The 23222-nt window shown below is 49.0% G+C and overlaps 2 protein-coding genes across 4 annotated transcripts in view; one reads left to right on the top strand and one right to left on the bottom strand.

Annotated features, from left to right (window-relative positions):
* Positions 1–5122, top strand: part of ARHGAP10 (Rho GTPase activating protein 10) — a 328476-nt gene extending 323354 nt beyond the window's left edge. The window contains exon 23 of the mRNA XM_082838763.1: positions 4946–5122. Coding sequence (XP_082694889.1) covers positions 4946–5034 — 89 coding nt within the window. The 3' untranslated portion in view covers positions 5035–5122. The remainder of the gene's footprint in view (positions 1–4945) is intronic.
* Positions 5123–11995: 6873 nt separating this feature from the next.
* The window catches only part of NR3C2 (nuclear receptor subfamily 3 group C member 2), a 378103-nt gene continuing 366876 nt past the window's right edge, over positions 11996–23222 (bottom strand). For all 3 annotated transcript variants that reach the window (XM_082838759.1, XM_082838760.1, XM_082838758.1), the window contains exon 9: positions 11996–14665. In XM_082838759.1, coding sequence (XP_082694885.1) covers positions 14510–14665 — 156 coding nt within the window. In that variant the 3' untranslated portion in view covers positions 11996–14509. The remainder of the gene's footprint in view (positions 14666–23222) is intronic.

Raw genomic sequence — 23222 nt, 5'->3', positions numbered from 1 at the left:
CAGCCTCTCCATCCTAATCCACAAGGATGTCCACACGTGTGGTGATGTGTCAGGGCAGCATTTTGGGTCACGTGTGCAGCACAGACATTGTGGAGGATGTTGCCAACCTTGGAGCCTCGCTTGGCGCACCGTGCACCCGGCTTCGTTTTGAGCCAAGGCACATACCACTCAGATTCCGGGCTCTGTGGCGCTGGTGTCCTCAGGTCCTCCCCCAGGCCAGCTGCTCTAGAGACGCTTGTTGATGTGTTGACACCTTCCCCATACAGGAGCACGTGCACATCTCATCTGATGTGAGCTCCTTGCCCTGCAGCCCCTGCATCCCACTCCTGTTACCAAAGATACGCACGGGGACCACGATCGGAACCCACATCCCCAAACTTACTGTTTCTTAGGGTGGTTCTTAAAGGTCACAGGAAATGGAAGACCCTTAAGCAGGATTTATTCTTTTCTGGGTGTTTGTACCTTCATCTTCTGTGCATAGTTGATCTCTTAGCAGAGACTTGATAACTAGTTAGAAGTGTTTGCTCGGAGCACGTCTAGTGATGCCTTTCTTGGAACGGCTGCGGCTCTTCCCTTCCGATGCCGGACGCAGGCCGGGCCGGAGCAGCAGCTCCCCTGGCCTCAGCTGCCGTTGCTCCAGGCGGCCTCTGTTTATAGCTCAGCCACTGGAGTGTCGCTGGGAACATGTCGTTCCTGCAGACCAGGGATACGTAGCCTCGCTGAAATACCTAAGACGTTTTTTCTGTGTCCATCTGGAGTCTTCCAGCTACCATAAATGCTCTTGCTCTTGCCTGGCCAGCCGTTCTTGTCCCTCGTGCAGGCAACAAAGGAAATTGGCTTACGCCATTCAGTGGCCTTTGGAGTAGACAAAATCCAGGTCAGGGTGGCCCCTGGGCCGCATTGTCAGTAGTCACGTGGTTGCGAACGTATACAACAGTAGGAAATCCTGACCCGGAGTGTGGAAGGGAAAGGGATCTTTAGTAATCACCTTGCCCCATAACTGTCCCTTGCTCTTCGCTCTTACCGTGTGGGCCTGGACTTGAGTTTAAATTCTAAGCTGAAGATTCATTTCTATAGTAGACGCACTCATGCTTAGCCGTTGTTCTGGGGCAGTGCCTCCCATATCCTCCAGGGGGCGCCGTGTGTAAGGTCTCAGGGCGGCTGATGTGCGTGTGTCAGCCAGAGGCCAGTGCCCTTTTCTCTGGGCCTGGGGAACCTCAGAAATACGTTACCTTGGTGACCAGTCAGTTCTGCTCTCTTTCCTGATAGGTAGCCCTGCAGCTGCCGGACCCACCAGTCCAAGCAGCGAGTGGTCTCCGTCCCCAGGGCTGCCCGGCATTAGGATTTCCAAGGTCTGGCTCTCTCTGGGCAGGGAGGCTGGCTGCCTTGTTTGCCAGACTTTGTTCATTTCTAATCTGGAGACAGGATCTGTCCATTGTTTGGGGAGCAGGTGTGGCCCAGATTCATCTTTAAAAGCTGCTGGTGATTCATTTTAAAGTCCTCAGATATATAAAGAGCAATCCTTGGAAGACAGCTTGCCATTATCTTAGAAAGTTGACCCTCTTATAGACCCCACAGCCTAACAATTGTGTTCTTATATATATCCCTAACATGAGGGAATCTTAGAAACTCATTTTAAGTAAAAAAAATTAAGTGCAAGAAGCTTCTATAGTGTTTGATTCTGGTTCAACTCACAAACGAACAAAATAAGTAGTATATTATTAGGGATATAAACGTACGGGATGAACCTGTGTTTGAACCATCGCTGGGGTAAGACAGTGAGAAACACAGCATCGAAGCTGCCGATCCCCTTGGAGCAGGGGGAGGGTGTGAGGGGGGAGGGCAGGACACAGGAATGAGCCCAGGACGGAGGCGTCCATGTCGGCTGCAGTTCTTGAGTTGAGTGTGGGTTCCTGCTATCTGTTGTGTAATGATGATTTAGATATTTCTCATTCATATTGTTTACATCATGCTAAAAAATACCCCAAGCTGAGACCAGATTCTGTTCTGGAGAAAGCTTCTCACAAAGTATTCTTGTCCCTAGCTCAGTGTCCTTGTTATGGGATGGTAAATCCAGAGGCCATGGAGAAACCACCGTGAGATACCACCTTACAACCTATTAGGATGGTCGTTATCAAAGATATGGAAAATAACGAGTGTTGGTGAGGATGTGAAGAAATTGGTACCCCAGTGCATGGCCGGTGGGAATGTAAAATGGTGCCGCTGCTGTGGAAAATAGTGGGGCAGGTCCTCAGAAATTAATCATAGCATTACCATGTAGTCCAGTAATTCCTCTTCGGGATATGTAGCCCAAAGAGTTGAAAGCAGAGACTCAAACAGATTTGTACACCCATGTGCAGAGCTGCATTATTCACAATAGCCAAAAGGTAGAAACAGCCCACGTGTCCGCCGACAGACGAATGGATAAACAAAATGGGGTCTCTACATAGAATAGTGTATTCATCCATAAAAGGGATGGAATTCTGACACATGCTGCGACATGGATGAACCTGGAGGACATTATGCTAAGTGAGATGGCCCAGTCACCAAAGGACACAGATTGTATGGCTCCACTGATATGAAATATCTGGAGTAGGCATATGCTCATGAAGACAGAAAATAGAATAAAGGTTACCAGGAGCTTGGGGAGGGGGAGGGGGGAGGTAGCGTTTAATGGGGACAGAATTTCAGTTTGGGAAGATGAAGAAGTTCTGGAAATGGAGAGTGGTGAATTGTGAATGTACTTAATGCCACTGAACTGTACACTTAAAAATGGTTCCGGTGGTTACATGTCTCCATATATATGTTACATGTATTTTACCACAAGTAGAAAAGATGATGATAGCAGGCAGTATTGGTGTGACCGTCATCCCATACTCATCAGGTTCTTAAGGATGTGAGCCTTGCCCGGGGCCAACGCAGCTCGTTAGTGGCAGGACAGGGTCTCTGGCGTAGGCGGTAGCTGGCACAAGGTTAGTGCTCCCCAGTGTGCCAAGTGAGTGCTGTACTCTTTGCCGTGTGTCGTGGGAGTCTTCAGTGAGCAGCCTCTTGGTGTGGGGCGTGGAGCTACCGACCTGCCCTGTCCCCACGGGAGATGGTGGCCAGGTGGCATCCCAGCATGCGGGGACGAGCGGATTCGGTCCTCATTCCTCTCCCATGGTCACTACCTCCTTGAGTGTTTGAGGAAAGGATCTACTCGGCCCCCGGACCCCCACCCCGCGTTGCACGACCCCTGGGTGCCTTTCCCACAGAATCCAGTCCTTTTCCCCAACAGGGGCTGTGCTCCGATGGCATTGCCAGCGTGGGATTAAGTGAGAGCCCTTAAAAACCCTGCTGTGAGGAACGATGTCGGGGTAAAAGGGTGCGAAGAAAGGGGTGCCACCAGGTCACCTGGAGGGCGCATCTCTGGTTCATTTGTTTATTCGTCCTTTCAGCAAATCGTCCCGGTCTAGACTAGGAGGAGGGTCCTGTGTGTGCGGGGTGGGGAATGAGTAGGGGGCACATATGGTGGCTCTGACCTGATCTGGAGCACTGGGAGTGGTCTCGGAGGGAGGGGATACCTCAGCTGGTATCTGAAGGGCAAGGAGGGTTGTCCAGGCATAGACGGGGAGGAAAGCAGAGGACCAGCCGTGCAGAGGTTGGACTGTGGGTTGCTACACAGGAGTGGGTTATGAAGCCCGTTTGCTGAGTTGCCATCAGCATTGAAAAATAATAGAAAAGAGTGCATCACACGTAGTGAGGAAGTGCTGTTCCATGAAGCGCTTGTGTATTGGGCACGTGGACGTGTGTGCTGGGTTTCAGCTACACAGTCAGCCGTCTTCTGATGGGCTGCGGTCATGGCTGCCTTGCTGGGCCAGCTCCCGACTTGCTCTGCGGATCCAGCCCGCACCTCCCCTCTCTTCTACATGCACGGCTGCTGCATCTGCTCCTGGCCATGGCCGAGGCCTGAGTCGGGGCCTGCCCACAGCTGGGGGTTACTGGATGCTTCTAAACCCTGGTGATGAATGTTTGGACCCTGTGCCCTTTGCTGTCTAGTCTGCGGTCCCTGTCCTGTGTGTCCGTCATGGCTCTTTGTGGAACGTGCTGGGCACTGTGCCCAGCTGTGGAAGGTCTCGCCCTGCCCTCAGGAGTTCCCCGTCCAGGTGGCAGTCAGACAGATGCCCAGATGATGCCGGTGAGGCCTGGCAAGTGCCGAGAATGGCCGAGGAAGACTCCCCAGAGGACAGGGCATCTGGGGTCTCTGACGAGGAAGAATTCCCCGGTGAAGAAGTCGGGAAAGGCATGTCAGCAGATGGCGGCGCTGCAGCTACAGAGGTTTAGAGGCTCGGCCGGCGCTGCAGCTACAGAGGTTTAGAGGCTCGGCCGGCGCTGCAGCTACAGAGGTTTAGAGGCTCGGCCGGGGCTGCAGCTACAGAGGGTTAGAGGCTCGGCCGGGGCTGCAGCTACAGAGGTTTAGAGGCTCGGCCGGCGCTGCAGCTACAGAGGGTTAGAGGCTCGGCTGGGGCTTTCTCTGGATGATTCACTGTGGGTGACACGCATGACGTGCTTGTGGGCGAGTGACTGGTGGCTCGGGAGGTGGCAGGGCCAGGTGCCCGGGCAAGCTTGGGTTTGTTCCTACAGACAGTGGATGTTATGCAGGGCAGTGCCGTATCCAGCTGTGTGTTCTGGAAGGTTCATTGAGCTCCTTTGTGCACTGTGGATTGGGAAGAACCTGACCGGAAGCTGGGGGACCGGTTAGGAGGCTGTGGCGTGAAGACAGGTGAAGGCTGGGGTGACCAGGGGGGCACCTATAAATAACTCTTGTGCAGATTTGTAACCAGACATCCCAGGAATGGCCCCCGTTTCGGTGTTGGTTGAGCCTTTAAGACCCACAGCGGTGCGGTGAGTTCCCAGGCGGAAAGTACCCGGGAGCATTTTGGTAAAAAGGATTTCTCTTCCTTTTCAGTGCAAACCTCAAGAGAACCTGGCTGGCTGGAAGGGACTTTGAATGGCAAGAGGGGCCTGATTCCACAGAATTACGTCAAGCTTCTGTAGCAACTGGCCCGTGAGGGCCCCGCTGCAGACCCTGGCCCCCGAGGACCTGCCTGTGGGGTGTGAGCACCGTCTTCCCCCCAGGTGAACCCACGGCCACCTGGACACACGGCAATGACAGATCACAGACTGGCACTCCAGGGGTGGGGGGGTGGTTTAATACTGCTAGACATGGGGGGAGGGGGGGACGCACGGCACAGAGCTGCGTAGGGCTGTGTGGATATGTGCAGCGGGAGAAGGATGTCCAGGTTAACAGGATGGACTGCATTTTCAAGCCTTGGGACTCGTGACTTTTAATTTTCCCGTCTGCAGAGCGAGAGGAAGGGCAGCCTTCTGCCGGCCTGCCTGCCCCACTGGCGGCCACACCACCGGACACCCCACACCCCCGCACACCTGAAAGGGAACTGCGTTTGCAGGACGTGCCCTTAACTCTGGTGTCGTGGAGGGGCTGCCGCGGGCGGGCGGTGCATTGGTCTAAACCCAGAGGGTAGCGGACAGAGGCTCCTTGCCGTGTGGACAGCTGCCCTGGGGACCCCACACTCACTGGACTTAGGGCACCGGTGGACTCACAACAGGCTTTCTCCTCCATGCTGCTCACCTGTGTGCTGTTTCCCCAACCATCACCTTTCAGCCGTGAGCTCTCTGTACATGAAATAAAATATAATTTACTATTGGATCTGTGTCCTCACGTGGGGAAGAGACTGTGGAATTCACTCACTGTAACATTTCACGATCTGGCAGCCGGTGGATGGGGAGGCACTGTCCCCTGGTGTTGGCACGTGTGCACTCACAGGCAGGATGGGTCACCCAGGAGCCTTGCTGCTTTGGAGCGGGGCGTGTTTCTGGGGGCAGCGGTCTTCTCTGACAGGTGAGATCCTGGCGGGCCCCCTCCACTGCCTCAGCTGGCCTCTCCCGCGTGTCCTGCAGGAACCCGGGCCAGGATGGGGCTGGGGCGCTGCCCCCCAGGGCTTTGTGTGTGAGACCCTCCCTCCCAATGACCTTCAGTGTACAGCCCTGTCCCCACCCCACACTCCCTATGTTTTCCAGGCCTTGACGCTCATGTCTCCATCTGGATTTAAGCCGGGCTGCAGGGCAGCGGGTCAGACATTCGGACCGGTCCTGGAGGAACCTCAGCCATGCCCCTGCAATGGATGCTTTGTTGTTTGTCTTGTCAGTCTCCGACTCCCAGGCACAGGCTAAACCGACCTCTCCGGGAAGGGGGACCTTCTCTGTCCCCTGACCTGGAGTCCCTGGGACGTGGAGCTCATTTCTAGGGGCCTCAGGACTGTGAAGCCAGCCCTGCCCCAGGGCCCGCTCTGGGGGCCCGGCATGTCTGTCTTCCCCATGGGAGGCTCCTCGGCCTGTCACAGTTCTCCCCTAAGATTGTCACAGGAAGGATGTGTCCGTCGCCTCTTCCCCAGGTAAGATGATTCCAGAGCGCTGGTTATCCGTTTGGAACTCGCCTCCCCTGGACCAGGTAAGGTGTCAAGTTTGGGGTCAGGTGTGTAGAGGGGAACAGGCCCATTGAAAAGTATCCACGTTCTACCTAAAAAAAGTAAGGACACTCTCAGTGCAGCATAATTTAAAATACTGGATTGCAGGCCCAGTGGAGGGTTTTGGGGCTGCTGAAGAAACCAGGGCCCCGTGACAATGGCCGGCCCTAGGGCCACGGGCCAGCCTGACCAGTGGGTGGGGATGGCATCGTCCCCCATGTCCCCCGTGTTTCTGAGTTATCACTTCCTGCCCCTGTCCGCTGCTTAGAGATGTAGAAGAAAAACTTGGCCTGGGGCAAACTCTCCCATTTCCGTGGGAAAATACAAACTCATGGGCAGTTACAGTGAGTGGGCTCAGGTTAGCACTGGGAAAGATTTCCTGGCCGTGTTCTTAATTGGTATATATCCATGGGGCAGTAAAAATATGACCCACCCCACTGGGGCTTGATTTCTTTGCTCGCTTGAGGAAGACTTCGCTCATTCACCGTGAGGTGCACCCAACCTGCTGTCGCCACCAAACTGTTGTTAACTCCCAAAGTGCGTTTATCACCACTTTCTTGGTCAAGAAAATTGCTGTGAGGTCTGGCTACCTGTGCGGTTTGGGGCAAATTAAGTTGACTCTGTGATTCTGTTCCTGCTTTCTACTAAGAAAACGGTACTCAGAGGTTTTGGGTTGAAGTGCCTGAATACAAGAAGCATGCCCAGTACATAGTACATGCTCAGTTAGCACCATGCCCAGTACATAGTACGTGCTCAGTTAGCACTGCTAGTCCCCGTGCTGTTACTGCTGTGTCACTTGCCTCTTTGTTGTTGGGGCAGCTGTGTTCTGTAGGATGACAGTGTGGCAAGGGTGAAGCCTCAGGACAGCACTGGCTGCAAGGGCTCCCCAAGCCCCAGCCCTGCCAACCCCTCCTGTGGTTGTTTCAGGAAGAACGGGGTCACGCCAGAGGGGAACAAGGGGTGTATTCCTCTGCAGGTAGGACCAGTGTGGCCAGGTTGGCCACAGCCCCCAGCTAGGGAGCCTCCCTCTGGGCCTGGCCCAAAGTGTACTTAGTGACCAGATCAGGAAGTGTTCCCTTAACTGGCAGGTCATCTTCATTTCCCCAGAGGAGAAATGGGGGGATGGTGTGATAGGTTTTTCTGTGTTTTTGCTGCATGGGTGCGGCCAATCCCCTGAGCATCTGTTGAAGGCTGGCTGAGCAATGGCCCTGCCTCCCTCACGGCTCAGGACCCGCAGCCCCGCCTCGTTCAGCACCAGCTGCTTAGACCGGGTTTCGGCCTGTGTTCATTCAGAGGCACACGCCGGGGCCGTGGGGTTTGGGCAAAAGAGGGCGCTCAGATTTTGTTTTTTGCGGTGGGGCTTGCATTTGATGGTGTCACCCCAAGGCTGGCCCTGGTGGTCTCTGTGCTTGGAAAGGAGATGCCAGGTGAGATCAGAGCCAAGTGGCCTAGGGGGGGCTGTAACCCCCCTTTCTTTGTAGTAGTAGAAACATCTGTAGTTGGGAGTCTGGGTGGGGAAAGCAATGGATTGTCCGTACCGGTGGTGGGCATTCAACTCATTCTTTCTTTACGGGGACTGACTGAGCCAGGGGAAATGATCTCATTTTAACAGAGACTCTCGAGCAGAGAGCTTTGTTTAGATTCAGTAAGCTAGCCATGGTCTTTCTGCTCTACCATCTTGCCACTGGGGGCCGGTAGGGGACAATGGCTGTTATGAGTTGAATTGTGCACCACCTTCCAAAATTCGTATGTTGAAGTCCTCACTTCAGTACCTCACAATGTGACCTCATTTGGCAGTAGGATCATGGCAGATGTAATTAGTTCAGATGAGGTCAGTAGGGTTGGGCTCTAATCCAATATGATTGGTGGCCTCATGAAAACGGGAAATTTGGACACGGAAACAAGTACAGAGGGAAGGCAGTGTGAAGACACACAGGGAAAAAATGGCCACGTACAAGCCAAGGAGAGGAGCCAGATACAGATGCTTTCCTCATGGCCTTGGAAGGAGCCAAGCCTGATGACCTCTTGATCTCAGACTTCTAGCCTCCCACACTGGGAGACAAGACATTTCTGTTGATTTTAAGTGCCTCACCCCCCGCCCTGCCCCCGGTTTGTAGTTCCTTGTTAACGACATTTCTAGGAAACAAATACAGTGACTAAAGTACGTGTTTTGAGTTAAAAAACAACCTATTTTGAAATTCTTTTTTCACTGTTTTATACCTTGGTGACCTTGGACGAGTTCACTTCACCCCTTTATGCATCAGTTTTCTTCTGTGAAATGGAGAGAGTGGTACCAACTTCACTGGGAGGTTGGGACAAATGATGATATTAAGTGCCTCAAGGGTACCTGGCAAGAAATACAGTTTAGTAACCGGGGAAGATGGGAGAGGGTAGCCGCAGGGTACCATGTTGGGGGGTGGGGTTAGTCTCTGCCACCCTTTTCATCTCCTAGCTATGCCTGCTTCCCTCCAGCCTACCTTCTCCAAGGCCGTACGTTGCTCTTTCCCTCTGCCCTATATTTTTCGCCCTTTCTCTGTCTTCCCAAGGGCACACGCTGCCTTTTTCATCTTGACCTTGTCTCCGTTCCCCGTTCGCTTTCGTGCTGGGCCCCTTCTCACTGGTTCTCCCCTTAAGACTCTCACAGCCAGGTTTGGTGACCCCTTCCTCAGCCAGAGTCCTGCGTGACTTTTTGAATCTTCCTGAGCTACCCGACTTTCTTTTCTCCCTCCTCTGGGAGGGAAGTTATTCCAGGAGAGTGTCCTCAAACAGCTTTCTGTCTCCTAGCTCTGCAAGTGTCTTCTCTGATGCTTGTCAGTACTCTTTTTCCTTGGCTGGCCTGGGTGGTACCTTACTGCTCCCCTATTTGGGTAACCCAGCACGTTCTCTTAATGCTTTAATGTCTGGCTAAAAGTATATCAGTCTGCTGGGTGGAGTACCTTGGAGAATTCTTTCCTATCAGAATATCAACTTGACTGGAAAATAGACTTTTGATTTTTGCCCAAAGAGAGACTGCATTTTGGATGGGCAGTCAGTGCATGGGATTCCTTTAGGCTGCTTGGTACCAATGCGTCAGTTTCTGAATTTTTCCTTCCTTGGAGGGCTTAGCGGCTGCAGGTGGAGCATCTCAGAGAGTGGGCGGAACACCATCCGACTCCGCTCAAGCCAGTTTTCACAAGAACCATGACCCTCTCTGGACCAGGCTGGACCAGGGCATGAAGATCCAAAGAAATGGCTTTTTCAGAATTTGGAAAACTTGGAAATCACTGTCTTGGCAACATACATTCTATGAAAAAAAATACCTAAATTGTGCGTGGTACGTTGGTTGAATGATCCCAAATTTCACCCCTCTCCGGATCCATGCCCTTGTGTGGAGCCTTTGCCATGTCAGCTCCGGGCTTGACCTTATAACTTGCTTTGGCCAAAGGGACGGAAACAAACTTGATACCATCAGAAGCTTGAGAAGTGCTAACGCTTTCTACTGTCTTAGAGCCTTGCTTCTTCTACCATGAAAATATGTCCAGGCTGGCCTGCTGGAAGAGGGGAGGCCACATGGAGCAAAATCATCTCAGACCAGTCGGCTGCATGACCAGTCCAACCCAGCCAAGCCTGGCCCAGGTGAGCAGAACTCCCCCCGCTAGCTAACTCATGAGAATAATAAATGATGGCTGATTTAAACCACTCGGTGATGGGGTGGTCTGCAGCTAAGTATCTGCTACTCTGCCCCATCTTTCACTTTGCTTTGGATCCAGGCTTGGTCTATGCTGAACGTTAAGAGATCACATCTTAATCTTCTCTTAGCCAATGTTGTTTGGGAAGCCACTGTTTTATTTCCAAGAAAAATGCTGCACCAGCAATTGCATGACTTGGAATTAAAGTGCCGGAGATACATGTAATCAAGTCATTTTAGTCTGGATACATTCGCAGTTTATCAAAAAGTGTGTTGGAGCTGACTTTAACATAAAGGAACATTGTTTCCTTTTTGCTTGAGGGACATTGGTCATATAGAAGCAAACAAACCCCTAATTATATATGCATCATTATGCATAATTGTTACTGCTTTGGCGTACAGTGGCTGGCTGGCTCAGTGGCAGAGACTTAGTTCTTAGCTAACGATTCCTAAATGTGCAGCTGGATCCTTTGGGCCCGAGAGCACTTTTGGTCTTAGAAATGCAGTCACACTTGACCCAAGAACGAGCCTGCTCGATTCAGAAAGGGCACCGACTTTAGCCAAGGGTGCACAACCCTGGGGCCTCCACCCTACCCCCCACCGCTGGCCACAGCAGATTCACAGCCCACGATGGCTTTTGTTTAAAGTTAGGGGCTCTCTGCGACCAACTGTGCTCCCTAATAGGTCAGATTGCATAAATTTTAAGATATAAAATTACCTTCATTTTCAATTAAGGCTTTACAAATTTGTGCACAAAAGTTTTTTTTGTTTGTTTTTTTTTGCGGTACGCGGGCCTCTCACTGCTGTGGCCTCTCCCGCTGCGGAGCACAGGCTCCGGACGCGCAGGCTCAGCAGCTGTGGCTCACGGGCCCAGCCGCTCCGCGGCATGTGGGATCCTCCCGGACCGGGGCACGAACCCGTGTCCCCTGCATTGGCAGGCGGACTCTCAACCACTGCGCCACCAGGGAAGCCCCACAAAGGTTTTTTAAATAGTTTTTTTCCGTGTGCTGTGTTTCACGGCTATGTTGTGTTCCAGAAATATATCAGTTATGTTAAAGCAAGGTTGTGGTTAACTCTCAAATAGTCTTCTAGTTCGACCAATCACCAGTTAAATGACACATTAACAATGTACCTGAATTTCTCTTGTGGGAAATACATGTTTTCTAGTTTTAAGATGAACTCATAATTGCTTACTGCTCTTTGGTTGTTCGTATTAATGAGGGACGTCAAGGGGAGCAGCCTGTAAGGAATGTGAGAAGCATCACTGCTGGTTGGAATGGAGTCTCTTGATAGTCCAAGAGGACCTGGGGTGAGAGCAAGACTCCACTGTGTGGAGGGAGACCTGGGAATGAGACGGGGCATCTGGTCTACTCAGGTGAGTCTCGAAGTCTGTAAAATGAACAAGCTTCCGTGCGGTCGAGAAGATAAATGAGGCAGTGTACCTACAGCATTTAGTGGCTACATCAGTAGTAGTTATTGTTATAAAATTGTTATGGGGTATTTCAGTGAACCAAATATCAGCAGTAAGAAACAGGACATCTAACCAGTCCCCAAAGAGGATAATTAATATGTGGATTACACAGGGCTTTCTAACATGGGGGAAAAATGGTGACTCCATCTTGGATGTAGGCAGAAGGGCACATAATCCAGGTGGAAAAGGGCACAAAGTCCACGTGTTCCTACAGACGTTCAAATGAACCGTTTCCAAAACAACAAGTGATTAAAGTAAAGGATTTATTGTAATCTGCTTACAGTCCTTTGCAAAGACAGACATATGTTTTTGCATAAAGATATAAATTGCTTCATTTTAAACTAATTTAGTGTCTTTTTTAATTATATGAAGAAGTTTTGGTGAATTATGAATTGTACCAAACCAAGATTTTTAAGAGCAATATGGTACAAAAATAAGAGACAATTTGGACTGGGACAGGCATTCAACAGTGGATTTAGAATATGGCTTTGCTGTTTAATCAAGCAAAGTTACCTGGAGACACACAAAGAGCCAGTAACTTCGTTAATACAAAAAGCCGATGCAGACCGTCTCCATCCCCAAACCTGGTTACGTCAAGATTCCGATTTCATCCAAAGTAAGTCTGAGCTAAAAGCTGCTCTTGTGAAGCCATTTCTTTTCTAGAAACTCCCAGTCTGCATGCTGTGTATTTATCACCTTCCAAGTGTGGCTTTCATATTGCTGTGCATGTAAGTTGACTGTATTTAAAGATCTGCATAAAAACTAAATTCTTGAAACTGCAAATTATGTAAGAGAAACTCCTCCCTCTGAGTGCAGCTTTCACAGGTTCCCCCTTGCACAAGGCAGGTGTCTTCTGAAAGACATGGTAATGTTGCCTGCATGGTGAACCCTGGAGAAAAGTGTTGATCCCAACGCTGCCATCTCCCGGCCTTGGGCTTCTCCAGCTACAGCTTTTAGGTTTTGGAAAAGAATACGATTTCACTGAGTACCTGATGATTATCATCACTTTTACAAGATTAATTTTGGCCTCTATTCAAAGTATTTAGTGCAATCATATTGTTAAGTTTCCCCAAAGATATATATGTTTGTGATTTGGGGCAAGAGAAAAAGCCATAAATTGCATCAGTGCCAAACAGATTAGTGAATTAAAAATTTTAGTGCCACTGTCTTGCTTATATGATCTGTAGTTTGTTTTTTTTTTCCAAAACTGTTTACATATAAAATTCATTTTTAAAACCTACCTTTTAAAAATCTAAAAACCCTCTAATCATCGTGCAGTCTCCTCGCCGTTCTGACTGAACCGTGCTGTGCCCACACACACCTTCCCAGTGCCTCCTGCCATGACCTCCGTGTTCCCATGACCAGTGCCAGGAGTGCAACAACCCCTTCTGAGACCAGAAGCGAACATTTCACCTTTTGCGGACGTAGCGCGTGCATGGAATTCCTTTCCCCCCAAAGGAGAAAATTCGATTTTCTAAAATGGGATGAGGATACGCTCTCTGAGCCATCGCATTTCCAGTCTCTCTCTCCCCTAAAGCTGATTCTGCTTCTTGAGGAAAATGGAAAAGAGGCAGCTTTCCTAGAGCTGCTGCACTCCCCGGACATCCTCTCAGGGAGGGTGTCATCGAATGACGCCTTCATGGAGCTGCAGACACCACAGCGCGCCGTCCCCAGTGGAAGGAGGATGGAGCCGAAGCCGGAAAACGTGCTCAAGTCCCACGAACACCCCAAGCGGGAGACCAAGGACGAAACGAAAGTACAGAAGAAGTAGAAAGGCTTAAAGACAACCGAAGAGGTTTAAGTGTGGTTATTTACAACAGAGACTGTAAAATGGTAAATTAGATATGAAGCTAAAAAAAGGCACAGCTTTCCCTTTCTTAAATACACTGTAAACGGTTCATGATGCATGCAGAACGTTTCACTTTACAAAAAAAAAAAATTTTTTTTTTACCTTGTTGGTTTAGACAAAGATAGTACTTAAATAGTCTCCAGCAAAATAGAATTCTTTCAAAAATACTTTCCCATTCATCCTATTAACCATTAAAGTTTTTTTTTTTTTTTTTTTTGTATGTGTCTCATTTACAAAAGTTCCTTATACCTTAGTTTAGGTCCTTCACAATTTATACATACAGTAATGTACAGCACAGCAAAAGACTGCAAAAATTATTGGTAAAGCCAACACAATAGATACTAGAAATTGAAACCAAGGCATTTGTTTGAACATCTTATCCGTTCTAATTAAATAATAAATGGAGGCTAGAGGGTGTGGATACCAGTGATGCAGAAAGACGTGGGCGAAGCAATGCCCCCAAGGGGGTCGCTAGTCCAGTCCACGTGCTCCGTTATTACACAACAGGAATCTGTATATATTTTTTTGTGTTTTTTGTTTTTTTAAATAACGAAAGAATATTAATGCCCCATATTGACTATACGCTTTATGTGCAAACCAAGGGTGAGCTTGAAAAAGTTCGTTAGTCCTTGAACCCTTTTAAAACAAGCGAACGATCCCAGAAACTACACGGCATAGTTAAAACTTCCATCTGTTAAAATATCAAAATCAGAGAGTTATTGACTAGATATGGCTTTTCATCCAGAGGAACAGGAACGTGTTTCTAAGTGCTGGGGGTTGGAGAGGGAAGAACCTTTCAGACTATGCAGGTCTCGCCAAATCCACGTCACCCTGCCCGCCTGCCTCCCAACCCTTGACATGATTTTCAACTTGAGCAACTGCTGAACAAGTGGGAATCAACCATCACGTGTCAAAAATATGATTTTCTTGGGTCCTTCGTGGGTGTGTAGTAACACGGGGAAACTTAAGGCAAAGTTCTTCTGGTGAGATGTCTCCCGTCACTTCCTGTGAAAGTAAAGGGTCTTAGCGTTCCCGGACTCCACCTTCGGCAGCTGGTCACTGATGATCTCCACCAGCATCGCTGGGAACTCCACTTTCAGGGCCTGGGACTCCCGGAAGGTATAGAAGCAAAATTCCAGCAAGTCGCTCACCAGCTGCAACAGACAGACAGAGGGGCTGTGACATCAAGGCCTGATTCCCACCCTGTCTCTGGGCCCCTCTGAGTCCTAACTAACTCCAGAGTAAGCTCAGAGCAACATTCACAAATCCCACTGTGTCTACGAAGCTGCTTAATTAACGTGACTAAGTCATCCGTCTCGGGGGAGGAAGGATGCTCAACGTCCGCTGCACGTACTAGGTCTTTCGTGCGAAACAGATTCAAACAGGAGCTGTGTCATTGTTGAGTCTTAAATATATCAGCAGCAACAGGGCCAGTAACAGAGTTCATAGCGGCAGGGTCACTGAATTGCTCTCATCCAATCCTCATTTATAAATGTGTGCATCGGGCGAGGCAAGCACCTGCGTGTAGCTTTGGGTCCTGGCGCTGGGCCTTCCCCAGCTTGTAAGGGCAGGTGCTGTGCCCCCTCGAGGCCTGGCTGGGCCCTGCCAATGGAGCTGTGGCCGCAGGGGGAGCCAGACTTCCACCGGCAGCCCCCTGGCCTCATCTTGCCAGTGTCCTCCTTCCTTCAGGACCCCGGTCCTGAGCTGGGGGCTGGGGCTGAGACTTCTAAGCCCCATTCCCAGCTTTATTAAGATATAACTGACATACAACTTTGTGTGAGTTTAAGGTGTAGTAGATTTGATACACTTATAATATTGCAAAATGAGGAACACCTCTATCAAGGTACGTAACTACCATTTCTTTTTTGTGATGAAGACTTTTAAGATCTACTCGGTAGCTCTTGCGTGTAGAGTACAGCATTATTACTACAGTCAGCACCATGCTGTACACTAGATCACCAGAACTTATTCCTCTTAATAACTAGAAGTTTATACTCTTTGGCCAACATCTCCTCATTTCCCCCACCTTCTGGTAACCACCATTCTACTCTCTGTCTCTATTAGTTTGCTTTTTTAGATTCCACATGTAAGTGAGATCAGATAGTATGAGTTTTCTCTGACTTATTTCACTTAGCATGATGTTCTCTAGGTCCATCCATGTTGTTGCAAATGGTGGGGTTTCCTTCATTCTTCTGTCTGAGTCATATTCCGTTATGTGTGTGTATGTGTGGATATGGATAAAGATGATATATAATATCGGCCTTATCTAATATCGTCTTTATCCATTCATCCATTCGCAGCCACTTGGAGAACAGGAAAACATCAAGGAAAACATCTATATCTTTCCGCCTGTCCAGCCATTTTCCCTACTCTGTGACCCAAGGACCTTTCCTATCCTCCTGGACCTGAACTACTCCCAATTCTGTAAGGTTAAAAAAAAACAAACAAACCCACAAATGCAGTGTAGCATTACTGGGTGCTATTCTCTTTACTAGGAATATACTTTCAAATCAGAAAGTATACATTCTAATTTTTCTTTAGTTAATTCTGTATCCTATCATGGGAAAAATGACTTTTGGTCATTTCCCACTGTATTAAAGCAGACAACATTAACATTACATGTCATAACGGTCATCTTAGTAAAGTGTTTTTCACTTTATTAAGTGAAAATCTGTAACTTTCCCTCAGGATTTTAAAAAAAAAAAACCCAAAACAATTAGCAGGCTTAAATTGAGTCGCGTAGTAAATAACTGTGTGGTAAAAAGGCCTTCGACGCAAACCAGGAATCCAGAAAAACTCATTGGGAGCTATACCCGGTGCTTCTGTCGGTGCCTGAATATGCCCTCAGTCTGTAGACTGATATCTTCCTAGGTAGGGCCAAGGACTGACTTTTCAGTACCCACAGGAAGTTGGGGCCAAATAAGCTGGGAAAGAGCACAAGGCACCATCTGCTGTGGGCTTGTTCAGACACACTTGTGCTTGCTTAGTGAGTGATACACCTCAGTTTCCCCATCTGTAAAATGGGAGCCGTGAGAGTATCTGCTGCAGAGGGGTGCAGCAGAGGCTGAGTCGGTGAACTGGCACGGAGTAAGTGCTGAACAGATGCCAATTCTCAGTCATCCTCTCCCTCTTCCCAAACTCCTTCAACCATCACATTTCTCCGCAAACTGGGACACAGCTTGCAGGACCCGCTCTGGGTCATCTTTGTGTAACCTGGTCCTCAGGCCTTCCTTCTATAAAATGTGGGATGGGGGGAACTTTGTGTTTGGCCTTTCCTGGAAAGAGAGTCTTGAAATAGACTTGGGGTGGCAGGTTTCTTAATTGTTTCCGGTGGTGGGCCAGTGGCTGCGGGCGCTAAAAGCCACACTGGGTCCTGCTCTCCAGGTGTGGTACCACAGACGAGTCTCACCGGCCAAGGGCACCGGCCAAGGGCACTCGGGACCCAGTTTAAGTTCATCCTGATCTCTGCCCCTGCCGCTGCCCCCGAGGGTCCCTCTGGGTGGCCACCTTCAGGGCTGTGAAGGAGGGTGTTTTTCCTTTTGAATTTTAACCCAAGCGTTGACATCCGAGTTTCTAGGCCATATTAACCCCCCACCCCCACCCCAACATAGGACAGCTCTGCTTGGCGGCCACAGCCTGCACATCTCCGGGGCTGGGACTGGCTCACATCCGGAGATAAAGGCTCCCGGTGCTCAGAGCGTCTGAGGTGTGGGGCAGGGGTGAGGTGGAAGGTCATGGTGACAAGGTGGCCTTGGCATGTGACCCGAGGGGGGTGGAGCTGGGCCGTGTGGCACTCAGGGAGCAAGTGTGGGGTCGCTCAGGGGGTTCAGAGCAGCAGGAAGCTTGTGAGCGAGCCTGCAGGGCCAGGGCGGCTGAAGGGTTTATGCTTGTAAACAGGAGACAGCACTGCCTGCAGATTCCTATATACAACGAGAGGTAAGGAGCAGAGTAAATCAGTCCGTGAACCTGAGGCAGTGTGCAGGGGAGCACCTCTGTGAGCCTGTAAATGGGGACAGGTCCCCTGCCCCATCTTTAACACCCACACGAGTATTGCCTAGGAGATGCTGGGGAACTAGACCAGATGGAGAGAGACCAGGGCCAGGGGCTCGGCTGTTTTTCCTGGCAGGTTGGCTGGGGGTTAGGTGTCCCAGACTCTACTCACAGACCCTGCATATTAACCGGGGGCTGGCATTTCCCGTGCATCTCTGGTCCACGTTCCATGGACTGGGAAAGCAGCTCATTTCCAGTTATGAGCTATACCCAGGGCTTCTGTTCATAATAGATGTCAGCTGCTGAGGGATGGGGGCTCTCCTGGGGCACATGGGGTCAGCCTGGAAGGCCAGGGCTGGGCCTCTGACCCTGTGAACACCTGGAGAGGGGACCCCCCCCATTACCACTAACTGACCAAGATGCCTGGGGGCCCCAGCAGCTACCAGAAGGCGCTGGCTGCCTCACAAGCCTGCCGGACCTGCCTGCCCTGGGAGGGCTGCAAACCTCTGAAGATCCCAACCCGGCAGGGCCTGAGCCAACGGCTGCAGTTGCTGGGGTCAGGGATCATCTGAGAATCGAAGCCAGGAACCCCCCAGTCACTGAGTGGCCAGGCTGCAGGACCTGCCTGCTGACCCACAGTGCATTGCCAGTGCGCCGGGCCCTAGGGGTCCCTGGCCCTTAGCGGATGTCTGAGTTGGCCTGTTGCTGAGGTTGGTACGAGGGCACCACCCCTCCTGGAAAAAACAAGGCACGGGGAGGGCAAAGCTGCAGGTGGTCAGAGCATGAGGCGGTGGGAACTAGGTCCTGAGAGGGGGGGGGGGGTGTCACATACTGTTGGGTCGGCAGAGATGTTGACCCATCAGAACAGACACCGGTTCCTGAGCCAAACTGCCGTGTCACAGCGAAGTGTCCAACGGTCACATTACACACGTGTGTCTCCTGGATGTCGGCCTGATGCAAGGCAGGTGGCACCTCTGCCAGAGCCTGGAGGAACCAGGAAACATGGGGACAACCAGGTATGATGCGTGTGCCCTCACCAGGCGCCATCCTGTCCTCTGCCCCAGGTACAGGGGGTTGGTTGGGGGCAGGCAGGCCCCACGGTCACAGCCTGGAAGGCTGGTTAATACTAGGCTAGAAGGAGAGTCAAGAACCCTAATTATAATCAGTAATAAGAGTCCATATTATTAGGAATCAAAGAGAGTCCTGCGTTGACTTCTCATTCTGTACAAAAGGCATCTGTTGGGATCACAGAAGTCTAGCTGGACGCTCAACGTGATTTATCCAGAGCCCGATGTCAGGGCCACAGCTGTTAGGGTGACAGAGGAGCCTGACAAGGTCACAGGTTGACTGGTGGCACTTTGCTTGTTCGACACTGAAGCTATCAGGCTCAGTCGGTGCCCATTTCCCACTCTGTCCACTGAGTCATCGCCTGTGGCAGGCCAGTAGCTGGGCCCTGCTCCCACCATGAGCTGCAGTCTCTTGGAGGGAGGGGCACGCAGGGAGGGTTCGGCACTGCTGTTCCAAGATTACACAATCAGTGAGCAGTGACTGAGCAACTGAATGATAACAGCCCCTCTGGGTTGGGTCCCACGGGTTTTCAACAGCAAGCCCATGTCTCATAAGTTAGCCGCTGACTCTAGAACTTTCACCTCATGAGGATGGCGCTTTGGCTTGAATTGAGCATTGGGAGGTTTGAAGCTTTATTTGCAAAGATCAGAATTTTAGCCAGATATACTGATAGCATTAGGGGCAAAAGATACACAGCTTCAACTCTAAATACTGTTAAGGTATAGACAGAAACGACTAGCAACTGTCTACCCTCTAGCAATGGCCTTCTGAATGCTGGAAAATGATGCACAGTGATTATATAAGGAGTCTGGGCTTCATTCAAAACCCGCAACCGTCACCCAGTGAGGGCTAGCGTGGAAGATGCTGGCATGTGCACAGGCTGGGTCCCCGTGGCCACGCAGGACTGCTTCTCTCTGGCTGGTGACGTCTCAGCAAAATGTGATGGTAACAACACCCCCTCAACTTGGTTAGCACTTGTTTCTACACCCAGAAGAAAATGTACCTTTAACAACAAGGTTAGACTGTTTACTCGTGGATTCCCTTTGAAAACCCAGGCCCTGCAGTGAGGCTACCCCGCTGAGTGCTGGCAGGCTCTACTAGAGGCTGAGTGTAGGAGAGTCCTGAAGGCCTCCTAGAGGCAACTGAGAGAAGAAGTATCAGCAAGAGACCATCAAAGAGTACTGTCAGCATCATGACGCTGACAATGCCCCCCTTTCAACAAAGAATTAGTCATCCATCCATGAACAAAAGCACCTTTGTGGAGCTCTGGGATCTGGTCCCACGTGCAAAGGGACCTGGGGAGGAGTCTTGCCCATCTGTGCATCTGGTAATAGGCAGACAGACTTTGGCATGGGCTATGAAACCAGTGAACCTGTCCCAACCCCTCTTGCCATGGTCAGGAAAATACCTGGAGACTGCTGACCTGGGCAGATACCGACTGACAAGGGAGAAATCGCAGAAAATCAGCCTTCCCAAGGGGAGACTCCTGCACACCACTGGAGCAATAAAATTAAATGAGTTTGGAAGTAGTGGAGAGGAAAGAACTTTACCAGCGCTGTCCCAACCCCTGGCGACACTGCATGGGACCAAATTATCAGGTAGCAGCAACCTCTCCCCCAGGAGAAAAGGAGAGTGGTGAGTGAGTGCTTGGCTACCCTCGTGTTGCAGGATACAGCTGGAGAAACCAGTGGCACCCAGAGTACTGAGGTGGGACTTCCATGACTGGGAGGAGGAGGGAGGAGATTGGGAAAGAGACAGATAGGAATATCCAAGGGCATTAAAGGGACACAGCCATTAAGGTCTACCCTGAGCCTCTGGGGATCTCCCTAGAGGGTCCACAGGTACCCCCCAATCCCTGAGTGCTAAACTCATACCTCCCCCCACTCTGCAGCTGGCATCTTGTGCACACTCCTGAGTGTGGTGCACACTCCTGAGTGTGGCGGCAAGAGTGAGCTCCAGTAGACAGGAAGTGTGCTCAGAAAACAGGCCAGGATCTGTGGGCTACGGAGAAACCACAAACTTGAGCTACAGTGGTGCCACTTTCTGGAAAACAAAAAGAGGCATCTAGTAGCCATCCTGGGGAGCTGTAAGAACCAGAAAAGACATAAAAGCTGCAGAATTCTGCCACAACGAGAAGCAAAAAGGAGTGGAACAGATGTATCCTTACGAAGGCAGAAGAGCGCCAATGAACAGACTATCCCATCTGAAGGCAACTAGCAATAATTGAAGACAGTATCTGCCACTTCAAGTGCAAGAAAAAGGCAACGCAAAACTACAAGGAATATGAAAAATCAAGAAAACGTCATCTCCAAAAGATAATAATTCTCTAATAACTGAGCTCAAAGGCATGGACTTTTGCAATCTAGCTAAATTCAAGAATTGCTGTTTTGCACAAACTCAGCTACAAGAAAACTCAGGAAGACAGTTCAACAAAATCATGAAGAAATACAGGCTCAAAATGAGTAGTTTATCAAAGAAACACAAATCATAAAAAAGAAAGAACCAAGCAGAAATTCTGGAGCTGAGGAGCTCATGGAATGAAGTGAAGAATGCTATAGAGAGCATCTGCGGTAAAGCAGAGCAAAGGAAGAAAGAATAAGTGAGTCAGAAGATTCCAAAATATGCACATTAAAGGAGAAAAAAGAATGAAAAAGAGTGAAGAAAGCCTATGTGATCTAAGGGATTCCATTAAAACACCTAACATTAGAAAAATCAGGGTTCCAGAAGGAGAAGAGAGGGATATGGGGCAGAAAATTTATTTAAAGAAATAGCCAAGAACTTCCCAAACCTGGGGAGAAAACTCTGTTTTCTCAATGCAAAGAGGCTTACTCTAAAACATGTTATAATGAAACTGTCATACAGCAAAAATAAATAATTCTAAAAATAGCCAGGGAAAAAAGATTGTAACCTACAAAGGAACTTCCATTAGGCTATCAGAAGATTTCCCAACAGAAACCCTACAGGCCAGGAGAGAGCAGAATCACATATTCCAAGTGCTGAAAGAAAAGAATTGCCAGCCAAAAACTATCTGGCAAAATTACCTTTCAAATACATAGGAGAGAAAGACTTTCCAAAACAGACAAAAGCTGAGGGTGTTCATTACCACTAGACCGCCCCCCCCCTTGAAAGAAATGCTGGAAGGAGTACTTCAAGCTGAAATGGATATATGCTAATCAGTGACATGAAAATATATGAGTATCTAAGACACTGGTAAGGGTAAATATACAGTCAGACTTGGAAAATCCTAATTCTGTAATAGGATGGTACGTTAACCACTTTACTATAAAAGAGTATCAAAAATAATTATAGTGACTATAATTTGTTAAATAATACATCAAAAATATAAAATGGGGTAGCCTGTGTAGACAACTGAAGTTAGGTTGCTATGAACTTAAAATGGACTGTTTTATCTATGCAATGTCTTATGTAGGCCTTGTGGTAACCACAAACCAAAACACCTAGAGTAGATGCACAAGAGATAAAGAAAAGGGAAACAGGCATACCAAAATGGAAAATGCCAATTTACAAAGGTAGGCAGAAACAGAGGAAAAAGAAACAATGAAAATACAAAGCAACCAGAAAACAATGAACCGGATGGCATTACTAAGTCCTTACATACCAATAACAACTCTAAATGTACATGGACTGAATTCACCGTCGAAAGATGCAGAGTGGCTGGATGGGTGAAATATCAAGACCCAACTATATGCTACCTACAAGAGATTCACTTCAGCTTTAAGGACACACACAGGCTCAGAGTGAAAGAATGGAAAAAGATGTTCCATGCAAGTAGAATCGAAAAGAAAGTGGGAGTAACTGTATTTATTACAGACAAAATAGACTTTAAGCCAAAAATGGTAACAAGCATCAAAGAAAGTCAATATATAATGATAAAGGGGTACATTCATCAAGAAAACGTGTGTGTGTGTGTGTACACACACACACACACACACACACACGCAACATCAGAGCACCTAAATATATTCAGCAAATACTAACATATCTGGTGGGGGAAATACATGACAATCCAATAATAGTAAAGGACTTAAGCACCCTACTTTCAGCAATGAACAGATCGTCCAGACAGAAAATCAATAAGGAGACACGGGACTTGAACCATGTATTAGGCCAAATAGACCTAACAGATATTAAGAGAACATTCCATCCAACAGAAGCAGACTATACATTCATCTCTGGTGCCCATGGAACATTCTCCAGGACTGACCATGTGGGAGAACACAAGATAAGTCTCGGCAAATTTAAGAAGAATGAAATTATACCAAGTATCTTTTCTGGCCATATGGTATGAAGCTAGAGTTCAACAAGAGAAAAGCTGGCAAATCTACAAATATGTAGAAATTAAACGACACACTCCTGGATAACAAATTGGTCAAAGAAGAAATTTAAAAAATATCTCAAAACAAAAATGGAAACACAACATACCAAAATCCATGGGATGCTGTAAAAGCAGTTCTGAGAGGCGGTTTATGGTGATAAATGCATACATTAAGAAAACAGAGAGAGAGATCTCAAATAAATAACCTAAATTTACACTTCAAGGAACCAGGAGAAAAAAGGGACAAACTATATTCAAAGTTAGCAGAAGGAAGGAAATGACAAGGATCAGAATGGAAATAGATGAAATAGAGACCA

The sequence above is a fragment of the Leucopleurus acutus genome, assembly GCF_964270905.1.
Source record: "Leucopleurus acutus genome assembly, chromosome: 4".
Lineage (NCBI taxonomy): Eukaryota > Metazoa > Chordata > Mammalia > Artiodactyla > Delphinidae > Leucopleurus > Leucopleurus acutus.
This window is presented reverse-complemented; position numbering and strand designations above follow the sequence as displayed.